The sequence below is a fragment of the Pseudorca crassidens genome, chromosome 11 (genome assembly GCF_039906515.1).
Source record: "Pseudorca crassidens isolate mPseCra1 chromosome 11, mPseCra1.hap1, whole genome shotgun sequence".
NCBI classification, from domain to species: Eukaryota; Metazoa; Chordata; class Mammalia; order Artiodactyla; family Delphinidae; genus Pseudorca; species Pseudorca crassidens.
Genome location: NC_090306.1, coordinates 88,170,145 through 88,189,397, shown reverse-complemented (window position 1 = coordinate 88,189,397; position 19,253 = coordinate 88,170,145). Strand labels below are relative to the sequence as shown.

Here is a 19,253-nt window from a genome sequence, read left to right as displayed (position 1 = left end):
CCTCCCCCTACTCGTGTATAAGCTTTTGATCGCTACATCCTTGGCAGCTACAACAGCACAAAGTAGGTGCTTGATGACCGTTTGTTGAGTCAATGAATGATCCCATTTAATGTCCACAACAATCCTGTGAGGTTCGCAGTATTATGAGGCCCACTTTGTGAATGAGGAAACTGAGGTTCAGAGAGGTTAAGCAGCCAGCCCCAGACCACACAGCGTGTCAGGCCAGGAACAAAGACTCAAAGGCTGCCTGACTCTGAGTTCATGTTTATAACTATAATATAATTGACATCATCTCCCACCAACTTTCCTTCCCACCAGAGAAATGGGGCAACAGGGCACTGATTCCATTCTAGAAAGACCTGAGTGAGTGCCCAAACTGCACTTTTCCTGCCACCTCTTACCAACTTTTTTGGTTTTAATTAATTTTTATTTGGAATAATTTTAGATTTAGAGAAAAGTTGCAGAGAGAGAGTCTCCTTATATCCTCCACTCAGTTTCTCCTAACGTTAACATCTTCCAAAACCATAGTTCATTGTCAAAACTAAAAAGTTAGTGTTGGTGTATTATGATTAACTAAACAACAGACTTTATGTGGACTTCACCAGCTTTTCCAGTAAGGTCCTTTTTCTACCACTTCGTATTTAGCCCGCCGACTTAACAAGAAATAGACTCACGTGGGAAGAAGGCTTAGGAAGAGGCCAACGGTAACCCGAGTAGAGAAGCAAGGCTGAGCGAGGCACAAGGGCTCCCCACCCCCAATTTCCCCGGGGAGATGAGACTCACCGGGCCGGTCATCTGGCACGTGGCATGCTCATGACACCCGCCATTGAGGCCGTCCGCACAGGGGTCTATCTCCGTGCAGCTGTGGCCATCTCCCTGGTAGCCCTTCTGACAGCTGCAGGAGACCTTCGTGCCCTTCTGGGAGCACTTGGCGACCTTTGCACACCCCCCGTTGTTCTGTTTGCAGAAATCCACAACTGCAAGAGCAGCGGACAAGGGCTCAATGAACCACGCTCTGTGTAACACAGGCTTCAGATGGAGGTGTGGGTCACCCCAGGGCCAGTGGCGCTGGGCGAGACAACGGGCCCCAACATTGCAGTGCCTTCTCTCCCTGTGCCTGGTGGCCTCTGTGCTGCATTTGCCAACACTAGTGTCCTGTGGCGAACACCCTCATAGACCAGGCCTGGTGACATCTGTCTACCTCTGCTCTTTTTTTTAATCACATACTTTACTTTGGTAGTAGTTTTCTAATGAGTTTGGGTTTTTAGTGTTAGGACATAGTCGCGTGCGCACGCGCGCGTGTGTGTGTAGGGTTAGTGCACTAGTGAGCACCTTGTGACATAGACATTGTTACCCCCATTCTGCAGATTAACAAATGGAAACTCAGAGCTTAACTGACCTGACAAAGGCAAACCAGCTACAACGTGGAGGGGCTGGGATTTAAAGCCAGGTTGGTTTGACTCCAAAGCCTGCACTTTCCCCACTGTTTTGTGTGCCCCTTAACCTTTGTTTTCTTGATCCCCCAAATTTCAACCTAATAGTAGATTAGCTCCAGCCTCAGGAGTAGCTGGAAAGCGCTCTGATTTCTCTCGTCTGACTTTTTGGCTAGAGTGGTGGCAGCCACTTGAGACCCTGAGAGCATGAACATGAGGACAAAAGGCCTCGGCCTAAGGCTGGCAGAGCAGAAAGACAGAACCTGGGTCTTTGCTGCCACTGCTGTTGCTGAGCTACTTCTAGACTGCCTCGTAGCAGATCACAGAACAACAGGTATAGCAAGATCTCAGTTCTGTAAAGGAAGTGTATATCTCCATATGAAGATGCACTCACGAGAGCAGTTAGAAAGTATGCGTGCCCAGGACTAGTAGCTTCCCCCCAGTACCTATTGTCTTCTTTCTCTATAGTAGTAGATTTTCAGCTGGCCTTCATGGTTGTCCAACTGAAGACTACATTTCCCAGGCTGCCCTGTCCTAGGTGTGACAGATGATGAGGTTCCAGCCAATGGGGTGGAAGCAGACAGGATTTTAGCCTCTTCTAGGTGTGTCCTTAAAGGGAGGAGGTTTGCCTCCTCTCTCTCCCTCTCTATCCTGCTGCCTGGGATGTGCTTTGGTAGTGACCATCTTGGGCCAGGCAAGTGAACGATGGCAGAGCAACAAGATAGAAGGAGTCTGGGCCCCCAGGTGACCTTTCAGAGTGAAACCCTATGTTAGCCCTGGATGCCTCCATGCAAACTGCTATAAGAGATAAAAATAAACATTTAAACATCTGCCTTGTTTGTGCCACTGTTCATTTGGGTCTCTGTGTGGCTGAACCTATATTGTAACTACTAGAGACAGAGACATTTCAGTGTTCAATGTGGTTCTCACCGAGTGGTGAGAGCATGTGTAGGTTTCACTGTTGTTTTTTAAATACTGTAGTATAGTTTCTCAATTTTTTTGAAGTAAGACTGGATTATCTGTAAAGTCACAGAAATACCATAAAACAAAGTGCATCACAGTTGGCAAAGCAGTTTCAAAGTCATGACCTGGGAAGTGGGCAGGTCAGGCATGAGCAAACCCATCGAGGAAAACTGAGTCGCAGAGAGGGTGGGTATTGCCGAAGCAGTCCGAGCAGGAAGCAGAAGGGCCGGGATGGAGCCCAGGCACCCTGACCAAGAGCCGCTCTGCTCCTAGCACCTCGCTGCTATTCCACCCATGCACGGATGGGACCTACCTGTACACGTTATTCCGTCCCCTTCATAATTCAGGTTACACTCACACGTGTTGTTCTCCTTACAGGTGGCATGAGCAGAACAAGGAGGCATGCACACGAGGGGCAGAACTGCAAAGAAAGAGGTCACCATTCATTCCACACCATGATGTGAAGGGTTGGGACCCACCTAAGGCATCTTCCTGAGACCCCATCTGGCCTGCCACTGTGTTTCAAAAGTGGCCCCTTATGGCAGGTGGACGGGGTGATTTGCTAAGGTCCCTCCCAGCCTGGAGATTCTGAGATTCCGGAATCACTCCTTTGTATTACTAAGACATTACTTCTGAAATGTTATCCAGATTAAAATGCAAATATGTTACCATTAGGGGCAACCAATGAACACTTTATACCTCAAAGTCCGCTAGCAAGGGTGAACTTAGCAGATTAGCTCTTTGGCCCTAAGGGCATGGGGTTCCAGAGGAGATGGTTAAATTGGAGGAGAAATTCCAAGGCCTTCTGTGGGCGCTGCAGAGCCTGGGAGAAGTCTGGGGCTTTGGTGGCTGGAAGGGGCTGCAGTATCAGGAGGCAGCATGAAGCCACGGGAGGAGGACAGGGGAGAGAAGAGGGCGAAGAACTGAAGTTAAGGGGACTGCTGGGCTGCTGGAGCTTCAGGTTGCTGATGCCCACAGGAAGAGCTTGGTCCTGCCCTTCTGCCCCCAGGGAGGATGAAGTGACAGTGCTTTACATTGGAGGATTCAACCTTTGACCGGAACACGAGGCTTGGGCTTCAAGGGAGGCCTCAGAAAACTGACAGCTCGGTAAGGACCAAGGTCATGACAAGGATGACAATGACGGATGGTGATAATGGAAGCTACTGTTTCTGAGTGCCCCACATGCACCGGACACCCCGAAGCCATGACCCCGACCCTCACAACAATCCTCCCCCGAAAGCCGTGCAACAGGCTCTCTTTCTTCGGACGAGCATCAAGCCTCGGAGAGGGTGGCTTAGCTGCGGCCGTTTGTCTAATACGCAGCTGAATCAGGGGTCATATCCTGGACTCCAGGGAACAGCACGTTTGCTGTGAAACCCTTCACCTCTGTGTCTGCACACATCTGGGCCTGGACCACGATCCCGAGGGACCCTTCCTGCCCAATCCCGTATACTTTGCTTGAGGTGGGTCCTTCCACGATTGACAGGACTGCATGCTGGTTTCATGGGTTTGAGTTAAATCGTGTCATCTAGTTTCCTTCACGTCACCAGATCTCTGGACCCTGGGGCCACACAGCCAAGTCATCTATTCCTCGTGGAAAAGGGAACCCCTGCTTTGTTGTTTCTTTCCGATGTCGCTAAGACCCCCACCCTCAGTCGGCCGCTCTCCGGCAGGGTCCGCTGCAGCACAGGGCTGCCGGCAGGTGGCCGCCCCCAGGACAGACCTGTCTGCGTGTCACAGAAGCGGCCCGTCCACCCCGTTTCACAGACGCACTGCCCAGAGCCCGTGATCCCGTCGTGGCACTGTCCGTGGTCCGAGCAGCCACAGGCTGTGGAGCGAGTTGGAGTGTGATCAGTCGGCAGAGGTCAGGGATTGAAACCCAGTCAACCCAGCCCACCGACCACATGCTGGCTGTGCTGCTGGTTCGGAAGGCACCGTGTTTATCCACGTCCATTCACTCATTCATTCAGACTTTCAAAAAATAACCAATTCAGCGGCTGTCATGAGGCAGACACTCCCAGGCAATGAGGTTACAGCAGAAAACCCAAGACATAAGGTCCCTGTTCTCAGGGAGCTTACAGTCTAGCAGTACCTGGTTATCGAACACGTAATTATAAATACAGTGATTGTTGTAAACACAGAAGTAGAGGGTATCATGGGGTATGTAACTGAACAGTAGGGGGAGGGAACATCATCTGGGCCTCCTAACAGAGAAAGGGACTGAATGGTCAAACCTTCAAGAAATATACCAATCCTTCTGCTTCTTACCACCTCCAGCAGCACCACTCTAGCCCACGGCATCACCGGCTCTCACCCAGAACGTGGCATTAGCCTCCCCAAAGCTGGCCCTGCTTCTGCTCGTGCGCTCCCATGGTGCACTCTCCACGGGGCAGCTGGGGTGGTCCTTTCCAATCTGCTCAGGACAACCCCCCCGCCCCCCATTCACAATCCTTTACTGGCCGCCATCACACTTAGATTAGACGCTGAAGACCTGTCTCTGGGCAAGAAGCTCCTATGTTATCTGGCCCCTGGCGACCTTCAGATTCCTTCTTCTCCCTTTCTCCCTCTTCTTTGCCCACCCTGCTCAGCCACCTTGGCCGCTCTGCTGTTCCTTGCAAGCCAAGCCCATGCCTGCCTCAGGGCCTTTGCACTTGCTTGTCTCTCTTCCAGGAAAGCCACTCCTCTAGCCTGCACTGTCCATCAGAGCAGCCGCTCATCACACGTGGCTATCTAAATGTAAACTAATTAAAAAAACCAAAACTCAGTTCCTTAGTCACAGGTTTTGAGTACTCAACATCCACTTGTGGCTAGCGGCTACCACTCCTCGTGGCGGAGTCACAGAGCATTTCCATCGCCACTGAAATCTGACCGGACAGAGCTGCTATTGACAGTCCCACTCCTGGCCCCCTCACCTCTGTTAGGTCTCTACTCAAATATTTCATGAGATGTCTTCTGGACCAGTGCCTCCTTTCTATCTCGATTCCCTTCATCTGCTTCATCTTCTTTATGCCTTTCTATCTATTTTTGTTTCTGTCATCTTTGTTTCCTCCCTTTGAATGTACACTCCTTGAAAGCTGGGATTTTGAAAGCTAAGTTCTATAACTTAGAACCATTCCTGGCTTTTGGTCAAGTCACTAAGCCTCTTTGTGCCTCAGCTTCTTCATCTGCTAAGTGGGGATGATAAAGAGTACCCACCTCAGAGGCTTGTTGTGAGGATTAGATGGTACAACATACCTGCCTGGCACATAGCAGGCACTCCACACACATTAGCTGTCAACATTAGTAAGGACTCAGCATATATGTCATAGTTGAATGACTGAATGAGTGTTGGTCGGCCACAGCTTGCCTTGGTGGCTGCAGGGGTTGTGAGTTTCACTTCTAGAGGGGAGGCTCTTTCAGTGGATGGAAACTGGGAATATATCCAAGGAGGAAAAAAGCATGTGAGGGCAGGCAGATGGGAGGTGGGTGACCGGGAAAGAGAGGAAGAAGGATGCTTCCAGCTCAGGTGGATGGTGTGCATTGGGGCAGGGAGCACAGAGCCGAATGACAGGCAGGAGCTCAGGGGAGTGGGTGCCACATACGCTGACAGTCAGGCCCGAATCTCCCTGGCCAGCACAGCTCACACGCTGTCCCGTTGAAGCCGGTGTTGCATTTACACTGTCCCGCGGGTGAGTACTGATCGAGGCAGACACCCCGGTTGTTACATGGGGTATCTGGTCCTCCAGGGCAGGCTGGAAGAGATGAAACAGCAGTGACTCAACAGCCTCCCCAGACCCAGAGCAGCTCAGCGCCTTTGTGAACATGCTGCTAAACCGTCCTCAGCTGTGGGTTCTGTCCTCTGTGGCCCCGGGGACATAGCCACATAGTGTCACTGGATGTTCAGAGCAACCCACTGGCCTATGGCTTAACTATATCTGATAGGGGGGCTTCCCTGGTAGCGCAGTGGTTGAGAGTCTGCCTGCCGATGCAGGGGACACGGGTTCGTGCCGCGGTCCGGGAAGATCCCACATGCCGCGGAGTGGCTGGGCCCGTGAGCCATGGCTGCTGAGCCTGCGCGTCCGGAGCCTGTGCTCTGCGACGGGAGAGGCCACAACAGTGAAAGGCCCACGTACCGCAAAAAAAAAAAAAAAAATCTATCTATCTATCATCTATCTATCTATCTAATAGGACTGGCAGAGCAATATACTGAACTGTGCACTGTATTTGGGGGTCAGGAGACCTGGATTTGTGTTGATCTGGGCTGAATAATGAACTTGCTCTGAGCTTCGGTTCTCTTAGCTCTAGAGGAGGAGGGGGAGGGTGATGACAGAGTACCCACTCTAAGGATCAGATGAGACACTGTAACCAAGAGCATTTGAAAATATAAAGCGCTGAACAAATGTAAGGGATGACACTGACTTTTATCAATGGTCTGTGCTTTAGTGATGGACAGTGGAGTGGAGGCTGAGTGATTGCGTGGACTCCCAGCCCAGAATTTTCTCAACTGGACCATGATGAATGGAGTATGCATGGTACTTAAAACCATGGCTTCTGGAGACATACTATGGGACCTTAAACGTGCTTCTTATCCAATCTGTGCCTGATTTCATCATCTGTAAAATGGGGATGACAATGGAACCTACTGCTTAGGGGTTGCTGTGAGGTTCAGATGTTCCCATATATGGGAAGTAGCACTCAATACATGTGCCCACTTAAATCAATGCATGGTGGATGGGAAGTTCTATGGCATTTGTTATGCTTTTGCTGCTGCGTTATTGGCTAGAAGTCGTATCTAGACAAAGGGGTTTCAGGAGCCCTTTCCTGAAAGGGTGAGGTGAGGGAGGGAGGGCGATGTTACACATAACGGGAGATTTCAGGAAATAATGGCCCATTCATATCACAGTTGTATAGCAACCTGCCAAGGTAGATGTCTTTAGACGCGTTTAAACTAGCATGCTTGTCAGTATCATAGACTGGTGTCAGAAATGAAATATGGTGTTTCTAACCCCATGGGAAATGTCTTATGCTATAACGTCAAGCAGAAAAGCATGACACGTGATTTACAATCTATGCACAGTAGAATCTCAACTCTGTAAAAACCAAATATGACAAGAAAAAAAAAAAGGAGAAGGAAAGCTGCACAGCTCTTCAGAATAATTGCTTTTGGATCTTTTCTTAGCAGAATCATGAAGAGTGATATACTCCCCTGCTCCCCGTGCCCCACCCCCCCCCGGTCCCCCATACAGTACTTTCAAATGCTCCACAGTGATTGTACAATCATTTCAGAATTGCAAGGCAGTAAGAGGCTCCCTTACCCTGACAGTCTGGCCAGAAGTAGCCCTTGCAGCACTTGGGGAGCTGTATCACCAGGGTGCACTGCTGCTTGCAGCCTTCCAGGTTCCTCCTGAAGGGCAAGTCGTACAGACACTTCCGCTTCTCACCCTAAAGGAAGAGATTGAACCATCCCTCCACCTTCCATCCCCTTGGGCTCTTGGGCTCTAGTGCGCCCCCAGTGGGAAATCCCGGGTACTGCCCAAGTAGAAAATGGGACTCAACGGTCATGAGCCCTGTACAGGGAATTCTCTTCTTAGGGGTGTAGAGAGACAAATGAATGGGGGAGGGGGCAGAGGTGGAGTCCACAGAAAGAAGATTTCTCCCCATCTTAACCCTTAGAGCTGTTTGCAAAAGGTGTGATTGCCTGAGAAGGGAGTGGGAAAGAGGTGGCTTTCTATCAGAAGAGGGGTCTGGCCTGGCCCCAGGAACATCAGTAGAGAGGGTATGGGGTTACAGTTCATTTTGTAGGGGTGTTTCTGTGAGAGGGGTTACTGGTAGAGTAGAAAGAGCTTGGCTTTGGAGTAAGTACTAAAACTAATACTTAATGAGCACTTGCTATGTGCCAGGCTCTGTACCCACATTTAAAAACTTACTTTTCCTAATAATCACACACAGAACTGTTATTAGCTCCATTTTGCAGAGGCAAAAACATATAAAATGACTTGCCAAAGATTACCCACGAGAATTTGACCCCATAACTGTGGACCCCAAATTTCATTGGCTTAACCATTACTCTTACATTGCATGCTGGGCTCTAATCCTAGCTTTGCTCCTTACTAGCTGTGTGGCCTCAGGCTGATTGCTTATCCTCTCTGAGGCTCATCTGTTGTAAGTGGAGGTAATATATTTTTCTATAGATATTATAATGGGGAATAGGGATAATGTCAAAGGGGCCAGCACAGAGCCAGGGACATGAACAGCAACTAACAAAATACAACTATTATTTTTATAATTATAATTATCTTTGCAACCCCTTCTAGGTCTGTAATCCCATGACTCTCCTAGACAGTTTCTTAAAAGATGGATAGTGGGTTGACAGGCTGCCTGGGCTAAGAATGTTCATCTCTAATCCCACTGGCCTGACTGTTGAAAGAAAGACATGAACTAATTACACACAGTTATAACACACTTGCAGATGCACACACATGCACACGCATAGCTACCAGGAGACTGGGGTCTGATAGGGAAACAAACCTATCACTCTCCAAACGTTATCACTGTGTTCATAATTACCTTTGGTTTAGTCCACCTGGGGCAGCTGGGAGTATGAACACAGCTCCCACAGTTCCCCTAGTACGCAAGAAAAGAAACACTTAAAAATCCAGAATACTGGGAAACACAAGGAATGCCCCAGGTTAATGCCTTGATTATGTGACTAAGAACTTAATGAATCTTAAGATTCTGGCTATGATCAAGAATATAAAAGCAAACACTCTGTAACTTTGCCATAGAGAATTCTGAAGGTATGTCGTGGACCTCAATTCCTTAGTCTAGTTCTTTGAGGTAAAAATTCCCTGTTAGATGGTGGTGGACCAGGGCGGGGTCACACAGGCACACGGTATAGCAGCAGTGGGAAACGTGGATGCAGGTGTCAGTTCCATTATAAATCAGCTGTAATTGTTCTAGCTAATCACATTCTTTGATGCTTAGTCTTCTGATCTATAAAACAGGGATAATAATTCTTGTTGCTATTTGATTTTCAGGGGATTGATGGGTGAGGAAAAATGATTAACTGAAAAAACTGTCTGTATATATACTTTGAAAGTGAAGAAATTAACAACTGGTTTTTCATCTCCTACTCTGGCTGTTATCCTAGTAATTTGGGATATTTATTGAATGATTACAAGTCGCCCGGTACAGAAATCAACTGGTGACAGACTTTGCCATGTAAGTCACTTCACCTCTTTGAGACTCAATTTACAAGTTTGCATAATAGAGCAGATGATAACTGCTTCTACTATTGGATAGGGGTAAGATGAGCATTGGATGGATGAATGTGTGTGAGATGTACACACGCCTCATACAGTGCAGGACCCGGGACGGAAGTTCAGCCAGTGTTAATGAATGAGCAAATGAATGGAGGGATGGTGGCATGTATTAGATCGAACCATATGAAACTGCCACTTTTGTAGTCATACCCTGTCAAGTACGGCACTTCTCATGGTTTTTTCTGGCAGAGGCTCAAAAAGTGCTTGTAGAATGGTTAAGGGAATGACTGAACGGGTGGGCGGGCTTGAAAATGGCTGGTAGAACAGCGGCACACAGTTGCTTCCCAACAACTGTTTCCTTAATGGCCGGGGGATGGATGGATGGGTGTGTGGGTGGATAAATGAGCGCGGGCGAGGCTCGTACGGGACTAAGGAGACGTTAATCTGAAGAGCACTGTCGGGCTTCCCTGGTGGCGCAGTGGTTGAGAGTCCGCCTGCCAATGCAGGGGAAACGGGTTCGAGCCTTGGTCCGGGAAGATCCCACATGCCGCGGAGCAACTAAGCCCGTGCGCCACAACTACTGAGCCTGCGCTCTAGAGCACGCGAGCCACAACTACTAACGCCACGTGCTACAACTACTGAAGCCCACGCGCCTAGAGCCCGTGCTCTGCAACAAGAGAAGCCACTGCAATGAGAAGCCCGTGCCCCGTGACGAAGAGTAGCCCCCGCTCGCCGCAACTAGGGAAAGCCCGCACACAGCAACAAAGACCCAATGCAGCCAAAAATAAATAAATAAAATAAATTTATGAAGAGCACTGTCATGTGGTGCTCTGATCCCTTGGGTCCTGTGTTCACTGGGGACCAGCCCTCTGTGGCTTCACAGCAGGGTCCCACAACCCATGAGGGCTGTTCCTTGACCCAAGGTTCCCTTACTACAGTAGTGTTTTTAGGACTGACCGAGACATCGAACGTGGTAAAAGTGTCACAGCGGCCCCCCAGGGTGGGGTCGATCAGTAGACAGTCAATGCCGTAGGCCACGCCCAGGTCAAATAAGAGCTCCCGCTGCACAATTCTGCACATTTGGCCGTTCAGGAAGAGCTCGCCCTGTGACAGAGGGAGAGAGAGCAGGGGAACAGTCAACAATCCTCAGACTTCTCCTCTTCCCAGGCCATGGAATGTGGCCAGCACCTGCTAGAGTCACAAAGAACTGCTACGTATCGACGGCCAACATCTTCATCTCAGACACGCAGTACGTATTACATCCGAGTACTGTCCTTCATGCTTTACCTGTGCAAATTCTTTCAATCCTGACAACATCCCGAGGATGTGGCTACTCTTGCTGGTATCCCCATTCACGGATGAAGAAACTGAGGCAGGGAGTGGTTAGATAACTCACGAAGGTGACGCAGTCGGTAAGTGGTGGTGCAGGCGTTCACGCCCAGGCTGGCAGCCTCAGCCCACACCCCTGGCCACTCGGCAACACTGCCTCTACCAAAGTAGAAACGCTGGCAGTGGGGGTAACAGGGTGGGGTAGGGATGGCCTGGCCGTGGCCCAGGATAAACCTGGTTGACATGGCCACTTCGCGTGCAGTTACCCGGTTTTCATATTTAGTGCCAGCACCTAGCACAGCTACCGGTACAACTTCCTTTCCAAAATATACACTGATGGGCTTTACCCTTTTAACGATAACTTTTTCACGTATACTAGGCATTGTCTAAACTGTGCTCTAGATACATGATTTTGTTTAATGCTTGCAACAGTCCTCAGGCTTTCTTTCCTAAGGTCCACCCAGCTAGTAAATTGATGGATATATTTCCCTCCCAGGAAGCAAATGCTTTTAGAAAGTTCCACGAAAAGAAAAAGATAAATCTCTCTCTAGTGTTTGATGGGATGTACACTGTGTAACTCAGTGGAAAGGACACTGGAAAACTGCAGTTGAGTCCCCCCACTTCTACTTATACACTGTGTGAACAAGTCCCTGAACTTTCCTGAGGTTTAATTGTTTTTACCAGGTAAATAGGATTAATGATTCCATTGCATAGAGTTGTTATAAAGTTCCAACTAAATAGTACTCTGGGGACTTCCCTGGTGGTCCAGTGGTAAAGAATCCGCCTTCCAATGCAGGGGACGCGGATTCCATCCTTGGTCAGGGAACTAAAATGCCACATGCCGTGGAGCAACTAAGCCCGTGTGCCACAACTACTGAGCTCGCTCGCCTCAACTAGAGAGCCTGCATGCTGCAAACTACAGAGCCCATGCGCTCTGGAAGCCACACACCACAACTAGAGAAGAGAAAACCCGCACGCCACAACTAGAGAGAAGCCTGCGTACCAAAACGAAGAGCCCGCACGCCGCAACGAAAGATCCCGTGTGCTGCAACTAAGACCCGATGCAGCCAAAAAACTAAATAAATAAAAAATAAAAAAAAATAGTACTCTGAGTACAAAGTGCCTGAAAGTTCTATTAGCACTCAGGATGAGCAGTGAACATTTGTCTTCTTCTTCTTTGATAAATGTCCAGTTTGGTCTATGGAGACAGTATAGTTGATCTCAAGAGAGTACGTACATTAGGATAACTTTCCAGAAGTTGGGATGTAAAGATGCTAACACTCTTCACATTCGGTAACAAATTCAATGCAATTCCAATCCAATCACCAAAGGGATTCTGGCTTGTCAGAAGATGTAAACAGAATGTTATCTGGGACTTCTCAGAAGGCTCCTTGAAGGTCATCAACTCAGCTTGGAGCTGCATCCCTTTTGCCCTTTCTCCTTTCTACTGCCTGGAAAGTGGACATGATGGCTGGAGCTCCAACAGTTATGTTGGACCTTGAGGTGACTGTGAGGCTGGAAACATGTGCTGCAGAGCAGGAAGACAGAAGGAGCTCCCCCAGTGAGCTATCATACTAGCTCTGGATTGGCTACTTCCAGATTTTTTTTTTTATAAGAGAGAGAAACCCTTACATATTTAAGCCACTGCCATTTTCCATTAAATAAAAGATAGAGGATGTAGCTACTATTATCCCATCAGACCCATTCATCACATGGAATTACAGGAAGGTAATATTGTTAAGGAGCTAGCCAAGGAAGGTGAAAATTGCAAATTTTCTCTTTGTTGGCCTATCTAGGTAGATGTAACCCAGAGCTGGCTCTGACATGCTCTGAGAGGGCTGGAGGGGAAGCTGCAGTAGGGCTGGGAAGGAAGGAAAAGGAATGACAGTGTACTTTCTTGCTTCAGGGAAGCGTCTCACACTGGAAAATAAATCTTCCCCAAAAATCAACCAAAAGCTGCTCTCTGCAAGTGTCAAGGGAGGCTCCCTGACACCTGGTGAGGGCTTGGGCTGGACAGGACTTTTCAGGTTTTTCATATCCACTTACTCAGGGGAGATAGCCCTGAAGGCAGTGAGAGAAAAGAGCTTGCTGTCAACGTGGGAAAAAATGAACAACTCCTGGAAGGGGCAGTGGTTGGAGAATGCACTCCCAACTTCCACTGGGTGGCGATACTCACGATGTCACTGCCAGCTCCGCACTTCACACTCAGCTCGGAACCTTGCAGGGTCTTCCAGGTAGCGGACCTGGGGAGATCTACTGCCAAAACCTGTAGGAGTGATGATGCCACATTAACACCCCAAATCTGGGCTGAAGAATGGCCCCAAGGAGCTTCCCCAACAAACCAAATTCAGACACAATTTTTCTAAGAGTTCTAATAATTCCAGCTTTAAAATGACAGTAGATATAATCAAATGCAAGAATAAGTGTGGGCTCTCTAGGAAGTTGGACATTTTTTCTGTGGGGAAAGTCTCCTCCAGCTGGTTTCAATCAGCCTTCCATCCCCATCTATGCTCGGGAGTCCATGGAAGATGGTGCGTTGGTGTATGAAGCCTGTGGCAGGATCGGAGTTAGGGAGATGGCATAGGGCGCTGTGATGGGTTAAATTGTGTCCCCTCAAAAGTTTTACTGAAGTCTTGGTCCCCATTACCTCAAAATGTGACCTTGCTTGGAAATAAGATCATTGCAGATGTAATTAGTTGAGATGAGGTCATACCAGAGTAGAGTGGACCCTTAATCCAATATGACTGGTGCCTTTTTAAGAAGAGAGGAGAGTGCCACGTGAAGACACAGAAACACACAGGGAGAAGATAGAGAGCCATGTGGCAACAGGGCCAGAGACTGGAGGGACGCACTACAAGGCAGCGTTGCCAAGGATGTCTGGCAACCACCAGAAGCTAAGAGAGAGGCAGGGAGCAGACCCTCCCCCAGAGCTTTCAGCAGGAACAGCCTTGTCAACACCGTGATTTCAGGCCTCTGGCCTCCAGAGCTCCGAGGGAATACATTTCTGTTGTTTCAAGCCACCCAGTTTGTGGTAATTGGTTATGGCAGCCCTAGGAAACCACTACAGGTCCTACGAATTCACCAGAGGGAGGGCATTTGGCCTTCCTGGATTAGGTGTCTCATTCCTGGAGGGAAACAGGGTCCCGGCTGAGGACCCAAAGAGACAGGGTTTTAGCAAGAGCTGCCATGTTCCCACAAGATCCTGCTTCCCTGATCACAGAGGATCGGCTCAGGAGCCAAGAGCTGGCCACAGCTGGATGAATCAGACCTTTGCCTAGAAACTCTGGAATTGGGAGAGATAGAGTCATTCTGGGAGAAACCTGGGGACTGTCGTCAACGGCCACTTTGCCATGTGAACTAGGGCAGGGAGGAAGCTGGTCTGCAGTACAAGAGGGGAGGGATGCTCTTGGGTGTTGGTTAAAGTTGGGACAAAAACAGTGGCCAGTGGGAGAAACAGAACGAGATGTGCTACACTGCAGGGGTCAATTCACCACAGGCAGTCAGAGGAGGACACAGTGGGGCAGGGGATGCTCAGGCCACCTTCGTACCATGGGGGGGGGGGGGCGGGAGATGCATGGACAATTCCTGGATTTGATCACCCCAGGGGCACCCCTGCAACTCCCGTCTGTGTGAAAACAAAATACCTTGGAATCTCGGATCACGTGGAACTTCAAATATTCCTTCAACTTGTCCTTGTTGTCTTGGTTGAACAGGAAGTCCTGTTGTTCAGGGGGCAGGGCTTGGAGGGCTTGGTCGCTGGGCCAGAAGAGAGTGACCGGGGTGTGGATAGGGTCAGTGATGACACTCAGCAAGCCCGAGTCCTGAAACGCAGGGAGCTGGTCACATGCGCAGCAGAGCCCAGCCAAGAGGCACAGGCTCTCCTTGAGGACCAGAGCCAGCCAGCCTGGGGTCCCCTCCGTGCCTGCCCTGGGGCTTCTGGGGACTCTGGCTGGTCCCTAAAACTAGGGGCCCATCAGACTCCAGTCATCCTGAGCTTCATTTTCTTAGAAAGTAAAACAGAAAGTCAAATTCTGGGCTTTTGTTAATAGGGAAACACTTTAGCAAGTATCTCTCCTTCTCTCTTTTTTTGCCACTACTCTCGTCCAAATATTTTAATTTCTGGAAGACCCACTTGGCACTTTTCTCATATTTCATTAAAAAAACGTGAAACCTATGCAATATTGAGATACTCCTGTATATTTAGAAGACTTCTAGATCACACAGAGTCAAAAAAAGAACTTGCCAGATGAATGGGTAAGAATCATTTTGAGAACCTTCTCTAGCAGGGGTACAGCATACCTTTGTTTTCTTATAATTTTCCCAACAACACTATGAAGTAGGCTTTATTATTCCCTTTTTTTGAGCCCCAGAGAAGCTTGCTACCTTGCAATAAAAGCCTGTGTTCAAGCAGACCTGATGTCCAGGTATGGGGGGTAGTATAAGGTTTAGGGGCTGGGTGCGTGGGCAAAGATACTGGTCTGTAACACCCCTGGAGAGTCTCATTAAGAACACCTTCAAATCTCCATTTCTAAAAAGCTCCCCAGAGAACCCGAGCCCCAGGCCATTTTGGAAATCACTACACCAGGTTTGTTGACTGCGCCGTGGGAGCCCCAGGGTTCTTAGAGCCCTCCTGGGACTGCTGGGGTTAGGTGGCGGAGAGGGGTCTTGGAGAACCCCGCTCTTTCCTGATTCTCCTCCGAAATCTTTGAACAAGAAGTTTCTCTACTCAATTCGTGGGAGTCACCCCTGAAGTCAGAAAAATGTGGTTTGAAATGTAATTTCTGCCCGTCTCATCAGCACAGACTTCCCATCTCTGTGTCTCAGTTTCCCCATCTTGGTAACAGGGGTGATAATTCCAGATGTGAAGCACCTATTTCAGGAACGGGCACATCCTAATTCCTTTCCCTTGCTCCAGCCTCAAATACCTCAATTTCTAACTCAGCCAGGGAACAAACCCTACAACATTTGGGGAATGGAGTGGCAGAGCATACTTTGTTCTTCAGAAAAGTAGGACTTTCCCAAAGATCCCACAACAGCTGGCTAGTGCCGCAGACAAAAACCACACAACAAACAAAAAACCCTCCAAACACCAAACCTCTTTAGGTAGGTTATATCCCCTGAGGTAACTTTCCTGCTAGGTTTTTACCTGTATCAAGTTGCTAAATTTGATGTAGCCATGGTTTATTGCCACTGTTGTAAGATTTTGCTGCAAAGACAATAAGAATGGGAATGAAACTTTTCTGCCTACAGTTCACAAAGCACTTTAACAAAAGCTCAACTGAATAAAACGAGGGGAAGATAGCGTGGCAGGTACTGTAGGTTGGCTCGTCAGCACCCACCCCAGCTCCACTGTACCCATGCCTTCCTGCTTTACAGAGGCTGGATGGCCAAACACTGCATTTTCCCAGACTGCCTTGCAGCTAGAGTCCCATATGTGATATGGGATACCCCAGGCGGAGGTGCTTGTGCAAGACTTAGAGGTGAAAAGAAACAACATGAGGTGGTGGCGGCTGCTAGCAGGAATATCAGATCTTCCGACGAGCACAGGGTGGAGGCATCTGGTATCCAGACTCTCATGTCCTAGTGATGAGGCTGGAGACAGGTGGCATGGGCGTAGCTGGTATAGGACAGCCCTACGGTGAAGTCAGGTGTCCTCCCTTTGTAGGTGTCCCTGGGCTGCTTTGTTCCCAGCTGTGTAGCATCTGAATTAGGCTCTTTGGTTTTCTAAGAGATTTGGTGATATACTTAATATCTTTAGAAACTCTTTTTTATTTAAGTGAGATATAGTGGGTTCTGCTGTCTGCAACGAAGAACCCAATACTAATAAATAACAAAAAAGTTGAAATTGTCTTTTCTGTCAATTGAGAAGACGTTTTACTCCTGGTTCAGTTTTAGTGGTATCTGTCTATCTACCTACCTATCACCTATCTATCTATCTATCATCTATCAATCACCTGTCATCTGTCTCTCTCACACATCATCATCACCATCCATCTATGTAATTTCTCCATCTTCCAAATCTACACAAGACCACCTGCCCTTGTGGACACTAAAGAAAAACGTATAAAATCCATTCACTTATTTAAAATAGCCTTTTGCCTATTTACTTCTTACTAAGAATGGTATTTATGAGGTTTTTAATAGTAGCTTGAGATTGAAGCAGCGAAATTAAAACGTCTTGAAACAATGCCTCAAAATCAGAACTGAGGTAATAAATGATGAGTATTGTGAGTCATTCCACGCTGAGAGCCTGACAATGAGTTCACCCACCAGAATCCTTCCAGAGGCATCTTTAGGGGTGACAAGCAAGTTTTGGGGAGATAGCAACTTGTCTATGATGTGGATGATTCCGTTGGTACTGATGATATCACTGGATATGATCTTAGCTTTATTATTTATCAACACTGTGTCCTGAAATCAATCAAAAAAGAAAAAAAAAGGAAATGAGCACGAGGAGAAACAGACACAAAATCACTTTTTTCAAAACGTTTCACGAACATGTTACATCATCGTGAAAGTGAACACTTGCGTAGAGCCGCGGGAAAAATCTGAAGATACAAATTACTTGAGCACGTTTTTTATTATGATTATATTAAAAAAAACTGAGACAAGAATGTAATTTTCACCTGGAGAAGTTAATAGCAAATAACCAAAACAGTCACTTCACTGTGATCCTCAACTATGAAATAAAAAGCACATCAAAATTGGCTTCTCTTTCACATGTGTTCTCTACACCACCAGCCCCCCTGCTGACCCCACTACACACTTTTTTCCCTTTGTAATGGATTCCACAGCCACCATTCCTTTCTCTTTGTGGGAGGGAAGGGATCAGCAGGGTCAAATGCTTTGAACAAAAGCTTTCATCCCTCTCCAGCTTCTGACCAGTGCTACCAAAAGCAGATCTCTTGACCACCTGAGGCTGCCTTGCCTCTGAGTTTCAATTCCAGCTCTAATATTTACTTGCTGTGTGACCTTGGAAAAGTTGCTTAACCTCTCTAAGCTCAGTTTCCTAATTTGTAAATTGGGGAAAATAGTAGTGTTTTCATGATGGGAAATCCCCTACATGATGGGATTATTTTGAGGATTAAATCAGTTAGTACACATAAGATACTTAGGGTAGTACCTGGCATATAGCAATCACTCCACATGCGTTAGTTGTTATTGTTATTATTCCTCTTACTACCCTAAGGAAGAGGAAAGAGAGAGGGCCCAAGGAAAACGGGCACCTTCCAGAGGTGGCCTCTCTTACCTGAGAGACGGAGATGACAATCGACTCCCCTTGGAGGGAAGTAGCGTTGGGGGTCAATTTCAGGTTTTCCAGAAGCAGCTGGTGGCAGGCGATCACATGATACCGAAGAACCTGGGGCATCAGGCCCTGTTTGTCCCAGTCCTTAATCTGCCGTAGATCAGAGGGTTCCAGCCAGAGTCAGAAGCCTTCTGCTCCAACTTTCCCTTTCGCTGTCCTCTCCTCCAGACTCTCCCCCATACCTCTGTCCCCACCCAGACCCCGGGAAGTCGGCAGTCGGGGTTGGCTTGTAGTCACGGTTACGGTAGAGATTATTCAGGCAAGAGGGAGAAGGCAGCCCTAGTTCCTTTCCTGCTTCCATTGTAGAATCTCAGAGTAAAAGGGAACTTGGAGTTCCTCTGGTCCAGCATTTCACAGCACATGTGCCAAGGACCCCAAGTCCCGTGAGACGCTACTCGAAAAACAAGCGCTCTTGTGAAAAAATGCCGGGTAATACCACGTAGTACAGCTCCCTGTTGCGGAGATGCCTGGGCCAGATTTACACCGTTAGTATGGAGAAGCCCACCATGCTTCGTCATTCGTAAATCAAACGACAAACAATATTAACCATAAAGTCAGTGTGATAATAAAGCCCACGAGGTTATCAACGTTTCATGATAACTCTTTGGTGCTTAAAAAAAATCAAATGTCAAATTTTTTCCAAAAACTATTTCTGTGTCCCTGCTTCACTGGTGTCCAAAATATATGCATACAGAAGCAGTGTGGGTGGGAACGCAGGTTCTAGAGTCATGTCTGAGTCCTTGCTCCACATTTTGCTAGTCGTGTGACCTGGGGAAAGTTACTTCTCTCAATGTCCTCAACTGTTAAACGGGGATGATAATAGCATGCAGCTTACTGTGTTGTCATGAAGACTCATGAGTTAATCCATGCCAGGTACTAGAAACAGTGTCTGGCACAATCAATAAATGTTTGCTACATTATTATATATTAATAGGTAATCCAGCATGAAGAGTCCAAGTGAATGTTAAACAGTAAAGGCTC

General features: G+C 48.0%; 1 protein-coding gene across 1 annotated transcript in view; it reads right to left on the bottom strand.

The window, feature by feature from the left end:
• Positions 1-19,253, bottom strand: part of STAB2 (stabilin 2) — a 166,039-nt gene that overhangs the window by 19,668 nt on the left and 127,118 nt on the right. Inside the window, exons 48-59 of the mRNA XM_067697744.1 lie at positions 18,216-18,362; positions 17,237-17,377; positions 16,113-16,172; positions 14,611-14,787; positions 13,143-13,232; positions 10,595-10,741; positions 8,943-8,999; positions 7,691-7,817; positions 5,978-6,127; positions 4,120-4,224; positions 2,710-2,817; positions 784-977 (exon numbers count right to left, since the gene is read on the bottom strand). Of these exons, the coding sequence (XP_067553845.1) occupies positions 784-977; positions 2,710-2,817; positions 4,120-4,224; positions 5,978-6,127; positions 7,691-7,817; positions 8,943-8,999; positions 10,595-10,741; positions 13,143-13,232; positions 14,611-14,787; positions 16,113-16,172; positions 17,237-17,377; positions 18,216-18,362 (1,503 nt within the window). The remainder of the gene's footprint in view (positions 1-783; positions 978-2,709; positions 2,818-4,119; positions 4,225-5,977; positions 6,128-7,690; positions 7,818-8,942; positions 9,000-10,594; positions 10,742-13,142; positions 13,233-14,610; positions 14,788-16,112; positions 16,173-17,236; positions 17,378-18,215; positions 18,363-19,253) is intronic.